The 21,147-nt window shown below is 43.3% G+C and overlaps 1 protein-coding gene across 1 annotated transcript in view; it reads right to left on the reverse strand.

Annotated features, from left to right (window-relative positions):
- Window positions 1-15,492, reverse strand: part of LOC109871613 (protein Wnt-9a) — a 30,298-nt gene extending 14,806 nt beyond the window's left edge. Inside the window, exon 1 of the mRNA XM_020462531.2 lies at window positions 15,278-15,492. Within this exon, the coding sequence (XP_020318120.2) occupies window positions 15,278-15,480 (203 nt within the window). The 5' untranslated portion in view covers window positions 15,481-15,492. The remainder of the gene's footprint in view (window positions 1-15,277) is intronic.
- Window positions 15,493-21,147: the final 5,655 nt, after the last annotated feature.

The following is a 21,147-nucleotide window of genomic DNA, read 5'->3' on the forward strand; positions in this document are numbered from 1 at the left end:
GCCTCAGGATATGCTGTTTCCAGTTTGCACATAGTCCATTGTAGTTCCTTGAGAGCCATCGCATTGTCTGCTGGGGTAAAAGTATATCGGGAGGTAATGCGTTCAGTATTTGATGGTGAGGTATTCCAGATTGGGAGAACAAAAGGACTTGAGCTCCTGTATGTTACCACAATCACACCATGAGTTCTTTCTTTTGCGCAATGGATGTAGAACCCCATAGCTAAATGGATGGGGAGAGAGACAATATTCCGTAAAACACAGTATGTTACAGTTCCTGATGTCTCTCTGGAAGGAGATCCTCACCCTGAGCTCGCATACTTTATTGTCCAGGGACTGAACGCTAGCGACAAGTACACTCGGAAGCGCTATTCTCCCTGACATCTGTGGTTTTGTGCAGCCCCCAGGATGAATAGAGCTGCCTCAAGTTTTTTTTAAATGGTCCAGGTCAGGGAAGTGGAATTTCTGGTGACCGCCAATCTAATGTCGAAAAGTTATTTTTGGATTCAAGTAATCATACAAAAAAATGATGTAAGAAATAACACGCCAACAAAAGAATACTGGGAGCTAGAAACAGGGCGACCGTGTCTGTCGGTGACATCTTATTGACTCATTACTGTAACGCTCGTCGAAATGGGTAGACCAAGGCGCAGCGTGATTTGAGTTCATCATTTAAAAAAATGTGAACCAGCAACAAAACAAAAAAGAGAAACAAACAAACAAACGTACAGCCTTGTAGGGTTCAAAAGCAACAATACAAAAACAAGATCCCACAAACAACAGGTGGGAAAAGGCTGCCTAAATATGATCCCCAATCAGAGACAATGATAGACAGCTGCCTCTGACTGCGAACCATACCAGGCCAACATAGAACTACAAAAACTAGACTACACATAGAAATAATAAACTAGAACACCCCCCAATCACGCCCTGACCTACTCCACCATAGAGAATAAAGGCTTTCTGTGGTCAGGACGTGACGATTACGCAGGGTGAGTTTGTGTGTGTGTGTATTTGTGTGTGTGTAGCCACACAGCCCTGGGTCCCTGGTGGAAATAATGTATTCAAACTAAACGTTGCCTTCATCACCCTTCTGTGTTCATGTCAGAGCCCCTACCATGACCCTGGCCTGCACTGCCGCTGCACTGGTTAATATTATGGCTGTTAATGTCGCCCTTCATCTGGGGTTTATAAAGGGTTTTTGAACGTTTATTATGGGTTACATGTGAAGGGGTAGTATAAGAACATTCAATCACATATTAGCAGCTTGATAATCCTTGATATCACATCATCCCAATATTACAGGGAGCTATTGTTTCATTCTCAGACGCAGATTCTTGCGTATGTTCCTAGCTGCTTTAAATGACTCGCGGGATGCTATTCTTTGGTTTGATAACAAACAACATTGTTTAGCCAGTCATGTTACCTACTCAGCCAGCTAGCTAGCAACGTGATAACTTGACCACTAACCAGGGCTAGGCTATGCACACATTTGGATGGCACAGGGAGAATTCAAAAGGAATAGGCTACTCAAAGAGATGCTTCATAGAGTGGAGTGTGTATGTGTGTGTGTGTGTGCAGGAGTAAGTGAGAGAGAGAGAGGGCGTGGGAGGGATGTAGGGTGTTGTAGGCATATAAGTGTGTAAAGTTATCTGAACAGTAAAAATGGTTACAGTGTTTTCATAACATTGTTGGATTCAAATGCACTTTGTATCCATAGAGCCAGTACTTTTTCCTATAGTCACACTCATTTAGAATGCCTGGAGCTTTAACAGTACTTAAAACTGTGTGTGCATGTGTGTGTGTGTGAGAGAGAGAGAGTGAGAGAGAGAGAAAGAGAGAGAGAGCTGTGCGCAAGTGTTAAACTTCAAGGACATTGATAATAGGGAGTAGGCCTACTTAAACATTGGGAGCATTAATAGCTTTATGTTAGTGACTTTTGTGTCGTTTATGGTGAAAATGCTATTAAAACCTTCTAATTTAGATCATGTTGTGTTTCCGTCCCTCACAATTAAAGTATGCCTGTAACTCGGTGCAATGCTCCTTAAATGGAAAAAATCTTTCTTGAGAGCCAAATTTGAGCAAATTCTAAAATTGCGATTAGCTACAGAAAAGCATGCGATTAATCGGAAATATGCAAACACATGCAGACATTTTGGCTCGTCAGTCACACTTCACAACAACTGTATGTAAAAAAAGGTCCGCTCAGAACAAATTCTGCAGTGTCACATAAAAAAAACATGCTGTGACAGGGAGAGCTGCAGTGCAACACACTGATCGCTCTGTGACAAATACGCCCTTTCTGTTATGAACTACACGATGACTGATGAACGTAAGACGGCAACAATGCCTATTGCTATTTAGATCTCCACAGATTGCTCAGTAACAGTGTCGGGCTGTGTTGAATTGGATTGGCATACAATGATGCTGAGAGACAACAAATGATAACTGCCCCCCCCCTACTCCGATCAGAGCAGTGTTTTTTTTAGACTGCACACCATTGGTTGTTTTGAGAGTTCCAGTAGAGATTCGGGACAAGGCATTGCATACTACACTTGAGTATCATTGTCTCCATTGCCCATGCATGGTTATTCTGGTTGCACTGGTTGGTCAGCAACATTGGTTGAAGGTTTTGTCACAAAGCTGACATGTCAGACAATACAATGAACACATTCCTACATGTACGTGTGAGGGAGTTCGTTTGGTGAGGAGCACAATAGCACAAATGAATTGGGGCATATACTGTATGTTAAAGGTTAAAGGTCTTGAGTACTTCAACTCTCCCACTGCTTTTCATAGTTGAGGTCAGGTTCACTACGACTTCTATATATCAAACATAGGCTACTGAAGGTTTGACAAATGTGCAGCTAGTGTGTCTCCTTTCACCATCTCCACCCCACTTGACCAACAGGTTCTGTGCAGGTACTGTACATGTGACTGCGTGTCTGCGTTTGTGTGTGCATGTGGGCGTCATACGCGTGTGTGCAGCATTTGTACGTTTGTCTGCATTTTGTGTGTCTGTGTGGGTGTGGGTGCATGTGCTGCTACCTAAAGTCAAGATTCAACCTTGGCTGAACACACCCAATCAGCAAAATCAAGAAAAAACCATCTCAATCGTTATCCCGATTTTCATACGCCATACCGTTTCTGTACCACACCGGGGTATCCACTATTACAGAATGTGCACACAAGGGGTGTTATTTCCAAAAATATATACACAGTACCAGTCAAAGGTTTGTACACACCTACTCATTCAAGGATTGTTCTTTATTTGTATATTTTCTACATTGTAGAATAATAGTGAAGACATCAACACTATGAAATAACACATGTGGAATCATGTAGTAACCAGAAAAGTTTTAAACAAATCAAAATATATTTCACATTCTTCGAACTACACAACCTTTGCCTTGAACACTCTTGGCAATTAAAATTGTTTCACCTTTATTTCACAAGGCAAGTCAGTAGAACAAGTTTGTATTTTCAATGAGAGCCTGGGAACAGTGGGTTAACTGCCTTGTTCAGGGGCAGAACGACAGATTATCACCTTGTCAGCTCAGGGATTTGATCTTGCAACCTTTCAGTTACTAGTCCAACACTCTAACCACTAGGCTACCTGCTGCCCCAATCTCTCAATTGTTTTTTGGGGGGAGGGAACAATAATTTAGGCAACAGGGATCTTGATCCAGGAGGGAATTAAATATTTATGCTGTAACCAAGAAGGTTGATCTTGACATCTAGTCACTTAGTTAGCAAGTTAGCAAACCAAATGCAGAGATAGAGCCCTGAGCTGGATTTAATTTATTTGACATATCTTTGATTTCTTATAGTTATAACTTATATCTAGCTATAAGCAGTGGCGTAGCACACACTCCCATCGGTATTTCAAAATATCCCGGTACACGGTATAAACGATATACCGTCCAAGCCTCGTCTCAACTTGCTGGTGTCCCTAAGGTCAACTCCCTCCCTCCTCTCTCCCTCCCTGTCTCCCTTTCATTCCCTACCCCCCCCCCCCTCCTCTCCCCCCTTTCTCTCTTTCCCTCTGCTCACCCATCTCCATCCCCTATCCCTCCCTCCCCCCTCACAAGGCTGCCTCCCCCCTCCTCTCCCCTTCCTCCTCCCTTCCTACCCCCACAAGCCAATTTACTCTAAACAAATGCCAATCATTCCCTCCAGCTGTTGGCTCAAAACAAAGCCTGCTCCCAGACAAAGCGAACCACCCAGCTGTCTTACTAAAGGTAACCCAAAACAATGGCAGCCAGCCAGACAGACGTGTGAAAAGTGTGCAAGGCTAGCAGACACAACCATTGCCCATATGTAAGCACTCTCCTGTCCGTATAATCTTATTCAATATGATCAAAAAGGCCAAACTGATCCCATATCAGCACTCCTGTAAGACTGTTTGTAAATACAAACCCTTGGTTAGTTTACCTTTCTCCTCTGACAGTTAGGGACAAACCACCATGGTCACCTCAGAAACATGTACATGTTGTCAAACCCTATGGTGGTAGCCAGGCTATTGTAAAGATCTAAGGGGGAGTTTTGAAAAGAAAATCTGAGCTGGGTGTGACCTTGCCCTGATCCATGTGTGTGCCTGTTTATTCCGTCCCTTCCTCCCTCCTCCTCTCCTACCATTCCCCTGCTTGGTTTTCCCTTCCCTCCTCCACAGTATGCTCTAGCTAAATGCTCCCTGCAGGAAAAGAAGTGTCCTCCTCTCCTCAGAAAGAAGGTTTTGGATTCACTTCAGACCACCCTGCCCAAAGCCCTCGTCCCATCTGGTGTCTCACAGGCCCTGCCAGAGGTAGTAGGAATGTCAGTGTGGTATAATCCCTCTGGCCCAGCCTGAAACCAAGGCTGCTGCCTAGGCTATGTCCTACTACTGACTGAACTGAAGCTTGAGTAATGGGGGGAAAAAACTCAATTTTGACTGGGGCATCCAGGTCATTGAAAATGTTTAGGTCTTTTGATCATTTGATCTGTACTGGTGGAGATTAACAACACGTGGTTCATTACAACTTGACGAACTCTACCAATTCACATTGCTTTGTAATTGTTGTCATCATACTTTGAATCATTATGTCCAAGTTGAGTCACAGTTCGGACATGTCCCATATAGGAAAGTGACTAGAGGGTCAGAGATGACATCATGCTTGGTCACGTCCTTTATGGGTCAGCCGTTGAAGATTCCGCCCTCACCCCCTCCACGACTTAGTGAACAAGATTGTGTAGTGTTAACAGACTATGCATCATGTCTTCCTTATTTCGGGAAGGTGCATTACTCAAACGATAATGACTTACTGAAATGTGAAGTTATATTGGTCTGTTTTGGCACAGAGAGGATCTGTCATGTGTCCTGTAAGTGTACAGTATCAATCTCAGGCTATAACCATATCACTCAATCCTCTCTCAACCAATGGCTAATCTTAGCTTTACCTTCTCAATAACCATTTACTCTTTCCCCCATATCTGTCTGAAATGACATGTGAAATGGAAACCGTGTCACTAAGGTTGGCGAAAGAAGGTCGCATATCTCCATTCTCAACGGGGCGCAGCACTGCACAGGCCTTCCGGGAACCTCTATACAGATGTAGGATCTGCGTAGAGCACTCTTTTGAATTTTGTTTTACTTTTTTTTTTTTTCACCTTTATTTAACTAGGTAGGCCAGTTGAGAACATGTCTTCATTTACAACTGTGCCCTGGCCAAGATAAAGCAAAGCAGTGCGACAAAAACAACAACACAGAGTTACACATAAACAAACGTACAGTCAATAACACAATAGAAAAGAAAAATAGAAAAATCTATGTACAGTGTGTGCAAATGTAGAAGAGTAGGGATGTAGGCAATTAATAGGCCATAGAGGCGAAATAATTACAATTTAGCATTAATACTGGAATGATAGATGTGCAGATGATGATGTGCAAGTAGAGATACTGGGTTGAAAAAGAGCAAGAGGGTAAGTAATAATATGGGGATGAGGTAGTTGGGTGTACTATTTACAGATTGGCTGTGTACAGGTACAGTGATCGGTAAGCTGCTCTGACAGCTGATGATTAGTTAGAAAGGGAGATATAAGACTCCAGCTTCAGAGATTTTTGCAATTTGTTTCAGTCATTGGCAGCAGAGAACTGGAAGGAAAGGCGGCCAAAGAAAGTGTTGGCTTTGGGGATGACCAGTGCAATATAGCTGCTGGAGCGCGTGCTACAGGTGGGTGTTGCTATGGTGACCAGTGAGCTGAGATAAGGAGCTGAGATAGGGCTTTACCTAGCAAAGACTTATAGATGACCTGGAGCCAGTGTGTTTGGCGATGGATATGTAGTGAGGGCCAGCCAACGAGAGCATGCATGTCACAGTGGTGGGTAGTATATGGGTCTTTGGTGACAAAATGGATGGCACTGTGATAGACTACATCCAGTTTGCTGAGTAGAGTGTTGGGGGCTATTTTGTAAATGACATCGCCAAAGTCAAGGATCGGTAGGATAGTCAGTTTTACGAGGGTATGTTTCACAGCATGAGTGAAGGAGGCTTTGTTGCAAAATAGGAAGCCGATTCTAGATTTAATTTTGGATAGGAGATGCTTATTGTGAGTCTGGAAGGAGAGTTTACAGTCTAACCAGACACCTAAGTATTTGTAGTTGTCCACATATTCTAGGTCAGAACCGTCCAGAGTAGTGATGCTAGTTCGGCATCGGTTGAAGAGCATGCACTTAGTTTTACTAGCATTTAAAAGCAGTTGGACACGGAAGGAGTGTTGTATGGTGTTGAAGCTCGTTTGGAGGTTTGTTAGCACAGTGTAAAAAGAAGGGACAGATGTATACAGAATGGTGTCGTCTGCGTAGAGGTGGATCAGAGAATCACCAGCAGCAAGAGCGACATCATTGATATATACAGAGAAAAGAGTCGGCCCGAGAATTGAACCCTGTGGTACCTCCATAGAGACTGCCAGAGGTCCGGACAACAGGCCCTCGGATTTGACACACTGAAATCTATCTGAGAAGTAGTTGGTGAACCAGGCGAGGCAGTCATTTGAGAAGCCAAGGCTATTGATCACTGTTTTGTTGCTGAAAATTATTCTGCACAGCAGCAAATGCAAACTTGTAATGTATTCAAGTTTTAAAAAGGCTTCTAAAGTTTGTAATTTTCACTTTAAAATGTCCGACTTTATTTGCCCTAACGGAAAATGAATCAACTCCTACAAAAAAATGCCCATCAATTATAATCCCCATAATAATTCCTGTTGCTGCAGGATTATTTTCCTGCTGTAGCAAACTGTCTCAAATTAAGATCCTACATCTGTAGGATGTACTGTACAGCAGTCAGGACACTCCCCCCTACCAGAGAATCATTATGAACCTGACCTACTGTATACTTTTTAATCCAGCAAATTAAACATCACCTTTTTCTAGACATCAGCAGAGTATTCTTCCCCAACCTTTTATTCAAAATGCTACCCTGATCTTAAGTGTTGGCTCTGTTCAACGTGCAATTCTGAGTGCTGACTGCACTGTAGACCCTAGCCATTGAGCGGTCGGTAATGTAATAATAAAGGGATGGTTGGGGAATGGGAGCATGGAGCTTGGTAAGAGGTTTAACTACAATGTGAGAACTCAAGTCTCCTAGGGTCAGCGGCTCAATTGTAGTCACTGTGTGACTGGCACAGATTGGGCGCAACGCAACAGTGTCCGCATGACTCCCCTGTTCTAGCCTATTTCATGGTACAGAGCAGCGCAGGGCACCCCTGTACCAGCACACCAACTGACCGACGCACCAAACACGTTCAGTCACGGCACACATTCATACACACCCACCCCATTCAGACACACACACCCCAGTCACATAAACACACGCACGCACGCACACACACACACGAGCCATGAGAATCAGATAGAAAGGGAACCTGGGTATTTTAAAAGTGTACTTTTAAATAAGACTCTGTACATACTCTGTACAACAAGTAATTGGTTATGTAGGTTATAGATTTGTAATGCACACATTTATTAATTTACTCTTACTGTAGAGTGAGCACTTCCCAGGGGTAATCCAAGCATGTAAAGTCAAACCACTATTAAAAAAACAGTAGCTGCGGGCCTCCAGAGTGGCACTGTGGTCTAAGGCACTGCATCACAGTGCTAGAAGCGTCACTACAGACCTGGGATCAATCCGCAGCTGTATCCCAACCAGCCGTGATCGGCAGTCCTATAGGGCGGTGCAGAATTGGCCCAGCGTCGTCCGGGTTAGGAGAGGGTTACGCCGGGGGGCTTAACTTGGCTCATCGCACTCTAGCGACTCCTTGTGGCGGGCCGGGCGCCTGCAGGCTGAATACGGTCGTCAGTTGAATGGTGTTTCCTCCGACACATTGGTGTGGCTGGCTTCCGGGTTAAGCTGGCGGGTATTAAGAAGGACAGTTTGTCGGGTCATGTTTCGGAGGACGCATGACTCGACCTTCTCCTCCCGAGCCCGCTGGGGAGTTGCAGTGATGAGATAAGATTGAAATTTGGGAGAAAAAGGGGGTAAAAAAAATAAACCAACAGTAGCTAGTTTCAACCATGCATTAGTAACTGCAAGTGGCTAAAGTTTAGTCATATTATTAACGGTTATTTACAGTTGCTAAGAAAAGATTACAAGGTTTCCTTTCTTCTCTCTCTCTGGGAATTCAAATTAGAATGGCGTAAAAGCCAGCAGAAGGGAAATTCAATACTTGAGCTGTAAAGCCACCAAGGATGGTAGTGGTACAGTATATTGTTTGCACTGCAGTCTTAGTAGAAACATGAATTAATTAATTAATTAATTAATGAAGGTGATAAACTACTATCCTGTAGCTACACACTGGTTATAACATCAAGGTACTAACCATTGGTTACAACTGGAAGAGGTGTAATTGTGTCTCACCTGTCTCATCCGCCTGCATTCAATCTAGTCATAATGAGATTCTTACGGTGTTCCATTTGGGCACTTTACGGTGTTCCATCATCACACACTGACACTTTATCACCCAATCAAATACAAATTTCCTCTGCGCTGACTGCCTGACTGTGATACATGGTAAGACTGCATGTATCACACACACACACACACACACACACCAGTATGCTCCCACAGACTAGGGTAAAGGAGGAAATTGGCCTGTGGTTAAGGACGGACAACATATGACATGGCAAACCCGCCAATTAACGTCAGATCATCAATCTCAGGCCCATAAATGTATTATGATTCTATATTGGCTTTCCTGTTTTGCAAATGATCCCTGTCGAGGCTATGTCCCAAGTCCCATCTGTAAAGGACATCATGTGTCTAACTCTGTATACCTTCACTTACCAATGAGAATATGTTTCCATTCCATATCTGTGGACTACCCAGCCATGAAGTACACGGCTGACTGGCAAGGGCTGGATAGGAGCAGGAGCCGCTCCCTCCTTTTAAAAAGCCAATATTTCTTAACTGTGGTCGGTCTCGGCATGCCGACGATACCAGAACCTTAAGCCCTTCGGATGTGAGTGGGCCAACGCGCATTTTAAAGACCTTCCCAAATGCAATAACAATGTAATCTTCAACATATACAGTAGAACCATATCATTATACTGCACAGTGTGTATCCGGACTATCCACTGCCCAAGCCACTGCAGACACCATCCATTAAAACCTTCACAACAAAGGTATGTGAGTATATAAACCTCCAAAATAATTCATCTCTAAAAAATATATAATTAGAATCTCACTCCAACAGGCAACATTTGGTCGAGGAACCGTTTCCATGGCAGACTGCCTTAACCTGCTATTCAAGGAGCAATCGTGGAGTGAAATGAATTATTCCTTTCACAGCACAATACAGCAAGGCCCTGCTATGAGTGAGTAAAGTTGAAAGACATTGGGCATCCAAGTGGATCAAATAATGCATTTTGACCACAACTAAGCATACATGAAACCATTTTATCCTGAATTTGAATTTACACAGTGTCCGGTGCCTTTAGATTTGGCTGTTTTCACATCTCATTTCCCACTCTCCTAAGGTTACACAAAGCGGGTATAAACTGCTGATTGAGACCCATCCTGGGCTCCACAAAGAGGCTGCTCCCCCTTGTGGCGACTAGCACTCCTTTCACCAGGTTGACTGAGCAGACATAGACCTAACACTACACAGTGCAAACTCTAACTCATAAGACAAGCTTGCAACAATACTGTGCCAAATATATCAGGATGGACAGAAATACAAAGATAACAAAGCTCTCTCTCTCTGTATTCACAAAGGGCATAACACAAAGGGTTTTTAGCTAAGCCTCCAGCAGGTTTGCGTGGTGTGATCTCACCACCAGCCAGACTCCATATGATCACAGCTAACCCCAGGCAGCCAGCGGTGAGAGAGAATCCTATCTTCTTGGCTCACGGTAAGGTGATACCCTTTGAGGTGTGGCTGCAGCCACAGGATATCCTCTGATGTTGGGAAATCCCTCTATCCCAGGCAGGGAGCCGCTACCAACCCTGCCTGTGAGCTAGCCTAGCGTCAGGGCTAATCAGTGCTTAAGGCATCTGTAATGAGAAGCCCGCCACCACTGTCTGCCAGCCTAGCCCCACGCCAACGTCATCCCTGAGCCCACACTCACTCTTAATGACTGGTAATCACCCGGCATCTCTCCACAAACCACTGGGATACTAGCAGCAGCAGTCCCATTAACCAGTAGACTGGGGTGGGAGCAGGAGGGAAGTGTTTAAATGGAGACTGACTGTTGAGTAGACTATAACCTCTTGTTTCATCTCCATGCAACACTGAAAACCAACCAACTGGGGTTCAAACCCAGGTCTTCCACCCACCACAACTGTTTTAGCACTCTGAGCTAAAGCCTAGGCATTTTTTTTATAATTTTTTTTAACCTTTATTTAACCAGGCATGTCAGTTAAGAACAAATTCTTATTTTCAATGACGTCCTAGGAACAGTGGGTTAACTGCCTGTTCAGGGGCAGAACGACAGATTTGTACCTTGTCAGCTCAGGGGTTTGAACTTGCAACCTTCCGGTTACTAGTCCAACACTCTAACCACTAGGCTCCCTGGAGACTGTAGAGAAGCAGAACAGTGAATCTATTGCAGGCAATGAATGAATCTGCTTTATGGCATTGTATTAGGCATATTACCACTCTCTTAATAATGGGGATGAAAACTATAGGTGGACATGACCTTTCGTAGCTTGAACTGAGGGCAGGGTAAATGAAGCTGTCGCAGAAAGAGTGATTGGTGATTCACCATACATAGCATAGCTGTGGGTAGGATTCCTGTATATGCCGCAGCATTTGAACTAAATAAAAAACAACGTCGGTTTTAGTCAGTTTAAGACTTGCATTGAACGCAGTTAACAAAACCACAAAATGCCTTTATATGGGCCAAAAGTAGCGTGTAAATGAATGGAGTTCGCTTGTTTAACAGCATCTTTGCTGAAACTCCTTAACATGAACCCTTCAGTCGGGGTTAACTAAGTGAACAATCTCACTCTTTTCCCTTCCTTCTTGAAATACCACCCAACAAAGAATATTCCCTCAAGGTACAATTTGGTCAAAGCAAAAGAATGAAAGTGCAGCAAACTTCCCCAATAGTAAGCCTAATGATACTGGGATGTGAGTGAGAGGCAGCACCTGCCACAACAGGCTGAACAGGGGAAAGTAAATGAGTGCTCACATTCTTGTGGCAAAGGATGACAATTTGAGCGGGTGCTTGACTACGCTAGGAATCCCGCCCCGCCCTCTACCGCTGCAAACTACGGGCAACAGAGACGGTGTTTATGTTACACTTACGCTCCACCGCACTTTGGAAATTGGGTATGCAACATCGACCATCTATTTTGAGTAAATCAGTACCCAGGAAGAGGGCCGGAGGATGTGCTGTCCTCGTGCTCATGGCAGATATTTATTTGAACAAGTGTGTGTTAGTATGTATACTTCACTCAATGTCAGCCAGCCCAGGGCTGAGCCTGTCTGTCTGTCTGTCTGTCTGTCTGTGTGCGTGTGTGTGTGTGTGCGTGTTGCACAGTGTCAATGGTGTCAGGTTTCTGGCTTAGCTTTGGGGAAGTAGTAGTAACATGTTGCATGTATCCATGTCACCTGGGCCGGGTCTCTCTGTTTGTCTCATGATCTCTGGCTTAAAGTTCTAAGTCATCCACTGACAATCATCTCCATCATATTCTGTCCTCAGGACATAAGTCTGGACTTGTATCCTCATACCAGATGACCAGTAGACTGACCCTTTGCACTTCCAAGGCCACAGATCAGATTGATTAGAAGGAATTGGAAAGCTCTACCTGAATAAGTAGACATGCTTTAAACGGAGTGCCAGTTTTGCGCTTCTTAATTGTATGCAACTGGTTAGTTACTGAGAGCCATTGGTGGTGTTGCTGGATGGTTATGATCTACCACTATCACTAAGTCTCTAGGCCTCTGAGAGAGAGAGAGAGAGAGAGAGAGAGAGAGAGAGAGAGAGAGAGAGAGAGAGAGAGAGAGAGAGAGAGAGAGAGAGAGAGAGAGAGAGAGAAAGAGAGAGAGGTGTGACTTAGAGATGATGGGGTTTCCATGACACCGGGCTGCTGAACCATACATAATTTTCACGCATCAAGACAGCATAGCAGTCCAGATCCTAAAAACACTAAGTAATGACAGTTACCCTAAAATGAAGAGGTGACATATGTTTATTATCTGAAGTAACATGTCTGATTTACGGCGATAATAACTTCCTCTAGTACCTGTCAGGGGACTTAACCTTTTGAGAAGTGACACATTAGGACTAAATGGACACCCCTTATTATTTCATACAACTTCCGGCAACTCAAACCATGAATGTTGTCCAAAAAGTCATTATTTCCAAACAGAACTATTCCTTCCACCCTTACATGAGATCTGAAAGATCCAATTCAGCTGTCCCGGAGGCCTAACAAACCAGTTTACAACTGCATAATGTCCACAACAGGTCCTGGGGGGCCCATCCCTGTGTTCCCCCACTGGTTCACAGCTAAATGATGTCCTTATCGCCGAATACCCCTGGAACTACTGCTGGTGTTATCACTCACTCTCATCACTCTACAATTAAAACAGCCACAATATTTCCGTGCTGCCAGTCGTTCCAATGTGTTTGGGTGCATGACTCACCTCAACCTCATAACAAGTACTGTTTGAAACACGAGGGGGTATCGATTACCGCATGCTGCAGACAGAATGTGAGAACGATATATCTGTGTTCGTTGGTAGAATAAAGGATCCATAAATAGGATACCAAGGATTCGGACTGAACTCTCTCATAGTTGCTGTGAGATTGCAGGTGCACCTGGAAACGGAACACAACCTGGGAAGGAGCCGTCTGTTATAGCATATCCAAGCTATAACCTGCCTGCTTGCTGTAGGCTACTTGTATACTTTCACACCAGAGCTTTGAAGACCCTGCTGATATTGCATTAATTTGAGCTCTCCTTAGGGTTCATTGACAGGTTAATAGTCTTCAAAAGAAGTCTGAAGGATGACGAATAAAATTTGTCAGACAGGACAAAGGCTGCCAGCAGCCTCGGTATATTGAGGTGCAGGCTACACCTGACAAAGACAGGGCGTTGCGTGGGAATAACGTTTTTTAACTGCTCATTCAATTAAAAAAATTAAAATACCTTCATTGACATGAGATTATCTCCTAAGATTTGGAAACAAACTATACATTCAGGACACATTATTTAATGTGTTTTAAACTGTTTTTAAACTTAGTGGGTGTGTGAACCCTACACCAGAATTCTCTCTATCCCGATGTTTATGCTGGATGGGGAATTTTCTCTGCAAGCTGAAGAGACGTTTCATCCACCGGTTGAGCTGCATTTCTTTATTGTTACCAGCTGTTGCGACTGAAGCCTACACTCACCTTTCGCTCCATGTCTGTTTTCAGTGCCGACTTACAATAGTATTACAAGTGTTTCAACAAAATATTCACACAGATGTCTGCTACCAGTCATTTAAATATGCCTGGTATCATCAATGTCTGAGTAATGAGCATACCTGTATCTCTCGCTTTCAGGAGCACCTTTCTGTTGAACAACACTTAGAGCCTAAATGGTTTGTCAAAACTAGTCTCGGGGGAACCCCTCTGAAAAAGGGTCTTCGAGGAACCCCAGTGTGAAGGTTCAAACCGGAACCTTTTTGTGATGGGTGAGATTCTATTTGGAACTTTAATAATAAAATATTGTAGATGTGGCAGCCTATCAGAACATTGGAGCCATGGCTTATTTGAGGCGTGGCTTTCAGACAGTTATTCTTGGCCACCCGTCAGGGTGAATGTCATTCCTGTTTACTATGTTAAGTTTGTACACTGCAAATTGAAATGTTCCTTGAATATGAATGCATATGACATATTCTAATATAATATTAACAATGCCGATTACATGTAGTAATAAATCATTAACCATTCCAACTGGGGGATTTGCATAGGAACTCATACACCTCTGTAAGCATCACGTTGAAGCTACAAAAGTGTCAGTGTTCACCATTAACATGTAATGACAATATAACAGAACAGGAATGACATTTACTCTAATGGGTGGCCAAAATAGATCTATCTAAAAGCCACACCGCTACTAAGGCAAACCGCCAGTCCAGGGTTCCTCCAGGAACACCCTTCGCCACATTGAAACATTAAAGGTTCCTCCAAGAACCCCTCAACTAATGGAAGATGCAAATATGAACCACTGGCAAGTGTTCCTTAACGAACTCCAGGTGTTCCTTGAGGATCTCCGGGGTTCCTCCAGCCGCCACTAATTCTTAAGTGTGTTTGAGAACCCCCAACCCCTCCCTAACCCCTTAAAAATCTGCTTCGGCTAACACTTTCGGTAGCTTGAGCTATTACACTGGTCAGTCAAATCAACCATTTCAACGCGACGGAATGATCTCACGTCAACCTGCTCTCACCACCGGTTGTGACAGCCTACTGCGCTACACAGGTGCTGTTGAACTGTCAGTTAGTTCTATGCAACAACATTGCAGATACCTGAAACAAATCACAACGTAGCGACAAGGACACCAGTATCTGATTCATTTGCACCGCATTTGATTTTAGAGGAAACATCAACAGTGATGAATGTACGTTTCATATTTTCGGACATATTTAGGACTACGCAATACGAAAGTAGAAACATTTCAATGAACGGTAGGCTAATATGAGTAACGTAATTTATACGGTCTATCAAAGTTGATCTAAGAGCGCATGACATGTCTCGTAACAAACTCAAATCAATGACAGTGTCATGAACATGTGGATGGATCCAGTGCCTACCCGAAATACGCTGTGGTCGGTCCGGGCAAGTTGAAGAGGTACACTATAACTGTGAACGATAACCATCCCAGGAGTAGCTGTCCATCCAGCATTTTGCTGCGGCTCCAAGGCAGATCATTTCGTTTCTCCTGAGTAGCTGTGTAAAATCCCTTGTTGTACGTTCGGCACTTCTTATACAGAGAAGAATTTTGCGCTCCTCCCATTAGCAAGAGAGCAAGTCTGAGTGAGGGAGAGAGAAGGAGTGGGTAACAGAGAGATACAGAGAGAGAGAGAGAGAGAGAGAGAGAGGACTTGCTTTGTGGAGCTGATTGTTAGAGATTATAATTATGCATGATGTTCAATATTCAATATTTTACATTGTGAAATCAATGATATTGTCAAATGTTTCCAAATGTGCGCAGGCACGAGCGTGCACACACAACCACAGCCTTACTTTACAGACTGACAATAGACCTTCTAATTGAAAAGTATTTGTTATAACCCAACAATATTATTTTTATGGAGTAATTTCCTTGCATACAGACAGTAGGAACTCTGTGAAACTGGGTGAACTTGTCAAGAGCATGTTTAGGACCTTTGAGGTAGAGGCTAGTGAAGTCAACAACACCTGATTTTGACATTCATGAGCTGTCCCTCTGTGTTGGAAGGTGTCCAGTAGTCGTTGTGCAGCATGCTAACTGAGGTCAGCTGAGCAGAGGTGTCAGTCTGCTATATCCTTAGTTTTTTTTTACTGCCAATTGGTCAATGACATGTCATTTCTGGAATGGCAAGCTAGCCTTTAGGGGCTAGGGGTTGTGCAATAGTTGCATGTAGCCTAGTCTACACCACGAAATGGCTTGGCTTGGAAAAGTTTATGCGTTACCTATTTTTCACTGAATCATCACTTCTATTGCTACAGTATTCTGTTTAGCAGTGACTACACTGAGTAAACCAAACATTAGGAGCACCTTACTAATATTGAGATGCCCCCCCCCCCCCCTCCAATGATTTCCACGGTTGTGTCAAGTTTGCTGGATATCCTTTGGGTGGTGGACCATTCTTGATAGACACGGGAAACTGTTGAGCGTGATAAACCCAGCAGCATTGCAGATCTTAGAACAAACCCGAAGTGCCCCGGGAACCTACTACCATGCCCCATTCAAAGGCACTTCAATATTTTGTCTTGCTCATTCACCCTCTGAATGGAACACATACACAATCCATGTCTCAGTTGTCTCAAGGCTTAAAAATCCTTCTTTACACCCGTCTCCTGCCCTTCATCTACACTGATTGAAGTGGATTTCACAAGTGACATCAATAAGGGAACATAGGTGATCACCTGGATTCACCTGGTCAGTCTGTCATGGAAAGAGCAGGTGTTCTTAATGTTTTGTATTCTCAGTTGGCACTATATGCTCATTCAAAATGTGTTCTGGTGCTGGGAAAATCTGTCAAAAAGACATTATGGACAAATATAATCCCCCATGTTGCTCTGCTCCCAAAAGTAAATGTATTGGCTACATGGAGAGAAACACTGTTTAGATCACCTGCAGACGCCTGCAGCTGGCCTACATATGTTTAGCGAAAACATAATATATCACAGACGGTGTAACCATTATTCATTCTTTTTGGTCAAATATTCTCCACCTACATCAAAGATCAGTGTATGTGCCTATAGCATTTGTGGAATATCCTTTTCAGTGTTATTTCTCACAAGAGAAGAAAACTTAACTAAGTTTGAACTGAACTAGGTACAAACTGAACTAAGTACGGTTCATTTGTAGTTCGCAAACTGCATGTGCAAAGCATATTTCTTTAGGCTAATATTTCGCAAGAGCAGAAGATGGAACCTTTTATTAGTAAGCACAAATTCATACTCAAAGCCATAAATCAATAGGATTTTGGAAAGCGTGCTTAGGAAAAGATTGTCTATGCTCGTTCTGGTACTGCTATTCCGATCTATAGTGTTCGGTTGCATAATAGAAACGTTCATGGGCATAATTTTACACACATAATCAATACATTGCATGATTTTCAGACACATTAAGATCGTCGTTTTGTTTTTTAACAGGAGCCTGCTGCCTGAAGCAAGGAGTAAAAGATAGATATGGATCTGGACTTGGGAAGGATCCAGCTTTCTTCTCCTGCACTTGGGGAAAACTCATGCCAGAACCAGGGATGAAGTTTATTCATCCCCCAGAATTAAACAACACATCCCCATTCATCACAAAGATCACAGTAACGTTCACACCTGTACCAGAAACAGCCAAGCTTCTGCCAAGTTTCTGTTTACCGATTGGCCAGTTCTGCTAGATAGACAGCATCACAAATAGGGGATACGAGTGAATGAGAAATGAGTCCAAGGAAGTGTTGTGCTTGGTATGACTACATACAGGTGTCCACTTGCATCCCACTTTTTTCAGTCAGTTCAGTTCTGAATCTGCGCCCCAGTAAGAGAGAGGTCCCTGGTCTGCTTCTTATTAGCACCTGGTTTAAAGGAGATCAGCTGGAGGATTTGTCGGTTACAGTACATGACAAGAATGAACAGTAATCCTGGCAGGCATTACCCACTGGTCCTGCATGTCTGGTGAGTGGGGTAATTGATTCCCACACCCTGCTTAAGTTAAATGCTCGCCCTTCTCATTACACCAGGCTGAGAAACCAGGAAAACAGTCCTTTGGTGTGTGTTTGTGTGTGTCAGTACTTTTCCCTTCAACTTGTTGCAACTACTCTACCCTACTCCTCTGTTCTTTACGCCTCTTGACTTTAATCTCTCTCTCACACCTCTGATATGGCAGATATGATGCCTGACTGAATTTTTTCATCAATTTGTTATGCATTTTGTATTGAGGAACGTGAATAATATAAATGATTTTGTATGTCAAAAATATCAAATATCACGTGAAAGGTATCTGTAACTGAATGCGGGTGTAGCTTTTGTCTTTTCTTGTGAAAAAGCCAACCTGGTCTCAACTCATAGTGTGACTACAATGCTCAGACAGGATTAGGAGTTAGCCTGCAGTGTTGCATTTCTTTGCAATTACAATGAGTTTCCTCTGGGCATTGAGGTTAGGAGCACTTCTGAGCGCAAACCATTCAAATGAGCTGGAATGTGCTGTAGGATGTTGATGAAGTTCGAGGTATTTCGTTCAGCACAGGCTAAACCTAAACCTGATGGCTGATGTTTGCATGGCCCCAGATATCTTAACACGTGTAGACTATCTGCACCTTTTTCAGACACAATTGATGCCCACAGTAGATGCCCTCAACAGTTTGTCTTTTGTCAGTCCTGTGACTGAACCAGTGAGCTCAGGACACACCAGAGAAGTTCTAACGTGGGGTTTCTGGTACTACTACAGTACTTCCAGTCTCTTGCGTATTAGCCTTGCTCTGACCTTGTCTTGATACCGTATCCGTCCAATCCGGCTCTGCTATACCACCACCACCAACCTCCTCTCTTGCTCTCACCACCCCTACTCTGCCCGGCCAGCCCACAAGATCTTTTCCATGCCCCAGACATAATTTGTGGCTTGGGATGTAGGCTGACGGTGCGTCTGCGCTCACTGCTGTTTCAGGCGCCCCGGTCGTTCAGGTCGCACCATGTGCACTGTGCAGTTCTCAGGACCAGCCAGCCAGTCCACTCTTCCTTCGGAACCGGATAAGTAACTGTTGTTTTTGAAACGGCAGTACATGCACTGTCAATCCCTGGATTGTTTTGATTGTGTCCCTGGAATACACTCTAAATGACATAACTCATCCACTTACCCAACACTGCTAACTGGGGAGGAGTGAGGTAACTATGTGGGGGGGAGGGGAGATACCCTCATCAACTCTGTTGGTTACACATTATTTAACCACAGACCTGCAGACGTGATTGAATATCATAACAAATACTGTAATCAATCTAGGGGGCCTGGATTTGGAGTAGTGTAGCCAGGCAACAGGTATTTAGTCCTGTTGTAAATTAGTGACATCACCAGGATCTCCCACATGCAACTTCACCTCATCATCTGAACTCCCCAAGGATGTACTTATTCACAGTACAGGTTTCTGGCATGTATGATATAATGAAATAAAGGTCCAAAGGAAATCTTACAATAACAAATACTGGAATTAACGTCAGAGCTGTAGCTCACTACACATGTAGGATACAGATTATGCTGAGGTCTTTGTTGATATTTTTCACAATGGGACAGTACTGTATGTGCGTATGTGTACATTGCGTTTACTTGATAGCTACCTATACAAATAGCTAGCTAGAACAAAGTGTTAATAAGATACATTCATTTAAAAAGATTAAAAGCAATACAAATAGGTTATCCAGTAGGCATCTACTGAGGGAGCTAAGAGCTGTGTTGTCAGTCATTTATATTTATGTCAGTATATGATCTGTACACTAATTCAATTCTATCACATTTATTTTATAAAGCCCTTTTTACATCAGCAGTTGTCACAAAGTGCTTGTATACAGTACTAGTCAAATGTTTGGACACACCTACTCATTCAAGGGTTTTTCTACATTGTAGAATAATAGTGAAGACATCAAGACTATGAAATAACACATGGAATCACATAGTAACCAAAAAAGTCTTCAACAAATCAAAATATATTTTATATTTGAGATTCTTCAAAGTAGCCACCCTTTGCCTTGATAACAGCTTTGCACACTCTTGGCATTCTTTCAGCCAGCGTCACCTGGAATTTTTTTCCAACAGTCTTGAAGGAGTTCCCACATATGCTGAGCACTTGTTGACTGCTTTTCCTTCACTCTGCGGTCCAACTCATCCCAAACCATCTCAATTGGTTTGAGGTTGGGTGATTGTGGAGGCCAGGTCATCTGATGCAGCCCTCCATTACTCTCCTTTTTGGTCAAATAGCCCTTACACAGCCTGGAGGTGCATTTGGTCATTGTCCTGTTGAAAAACAAATGATAGTCCCACTAAGTGCAAACCAGATGGGATGGCGTATCACTGCAGAATGCTGTGGTAGCCATGCTGGTTAAGTGTACCTTGAATTCTAAATAAATAACCAACAGTGTCACCAGCAAATCAGCCCCACACCATCACCCCTCCTCCTCCATGCTTCACGGTAGGAACCACACATGTGGAGATTATCCGTTCACCTACTCTGCTTCTCACAAAGACACGGCGGTTGGAACCAAAAATCTCCAGTTTGGACTCATCAGATCAAAGGACAGATTTCCACTGGTCTAATGTCCATTGCTCGTGTTTCTTTGCCCAAGCAAGTCTCTTCTTCTTATTGGTGTCCTTTAGTAGTGTTTTTTTTGTTGCAGCAATTTGACCATGAAGGCCTGATTCACTCAGTCTCCTCTGAACAGTTGATGTTGAGGTGTGTCTGTTACTTGAACTCTGTGAAGCATTTATTTGGGCATCAATTTCTGAGGCTGGTAACTCTAATGAACTTATCCTCTGCAACAGAGGTAACTCTGGGTCTTCCTTTCCTTTAGCGGTCCTCATGAGAACCAGTTTCATCATAGCGCTTGATGGTTTTTGCGACTGCACTTGAATAAACTTTCAAAGTTCTTGACATTTTCCAGATTGATTGGACCCACCTACAGTACTCATTCCAGGGTTTGAACGTTTCTTCAAGTGCAGTCGCAAAAACCATCAAGCACTATGATGAAACTGGCTCTCATAAGGACCGCCACAAGAAATGAAGACCCAGAGTTACCTCTGCTGATGGTTTTTGCAACTGTACTTGAAGAAACTTTCAAATTTCTTGAAATGTATCAGATTGACTGACCTTCATGTCTTAAAGTGATGATGGACTGTCATTTCTCTTTGCTTATTTGAGCTGTTCTTGCCATAATATGGCTATCTTTTGTATACAAACACAATTGATTGGCTCAAACGCATTACGAAGGAAAGAAA

This window comes from Oncorhynchus kisutch, linkage group LG27 (assembly GCF_002021735.2).
Source record: "Oncorhynchus kisutch isolate 150728-3 linkage group LG27, Okis_V2, whole genome shotgun sequence".
Classification (NCBI taxonomy): Eukaryota; Metazoa; Chordata; class Actinopteri; order Salmoniformes; family Salmonidae; genus Oncorhynchus; species Oncorhynchus kisutch.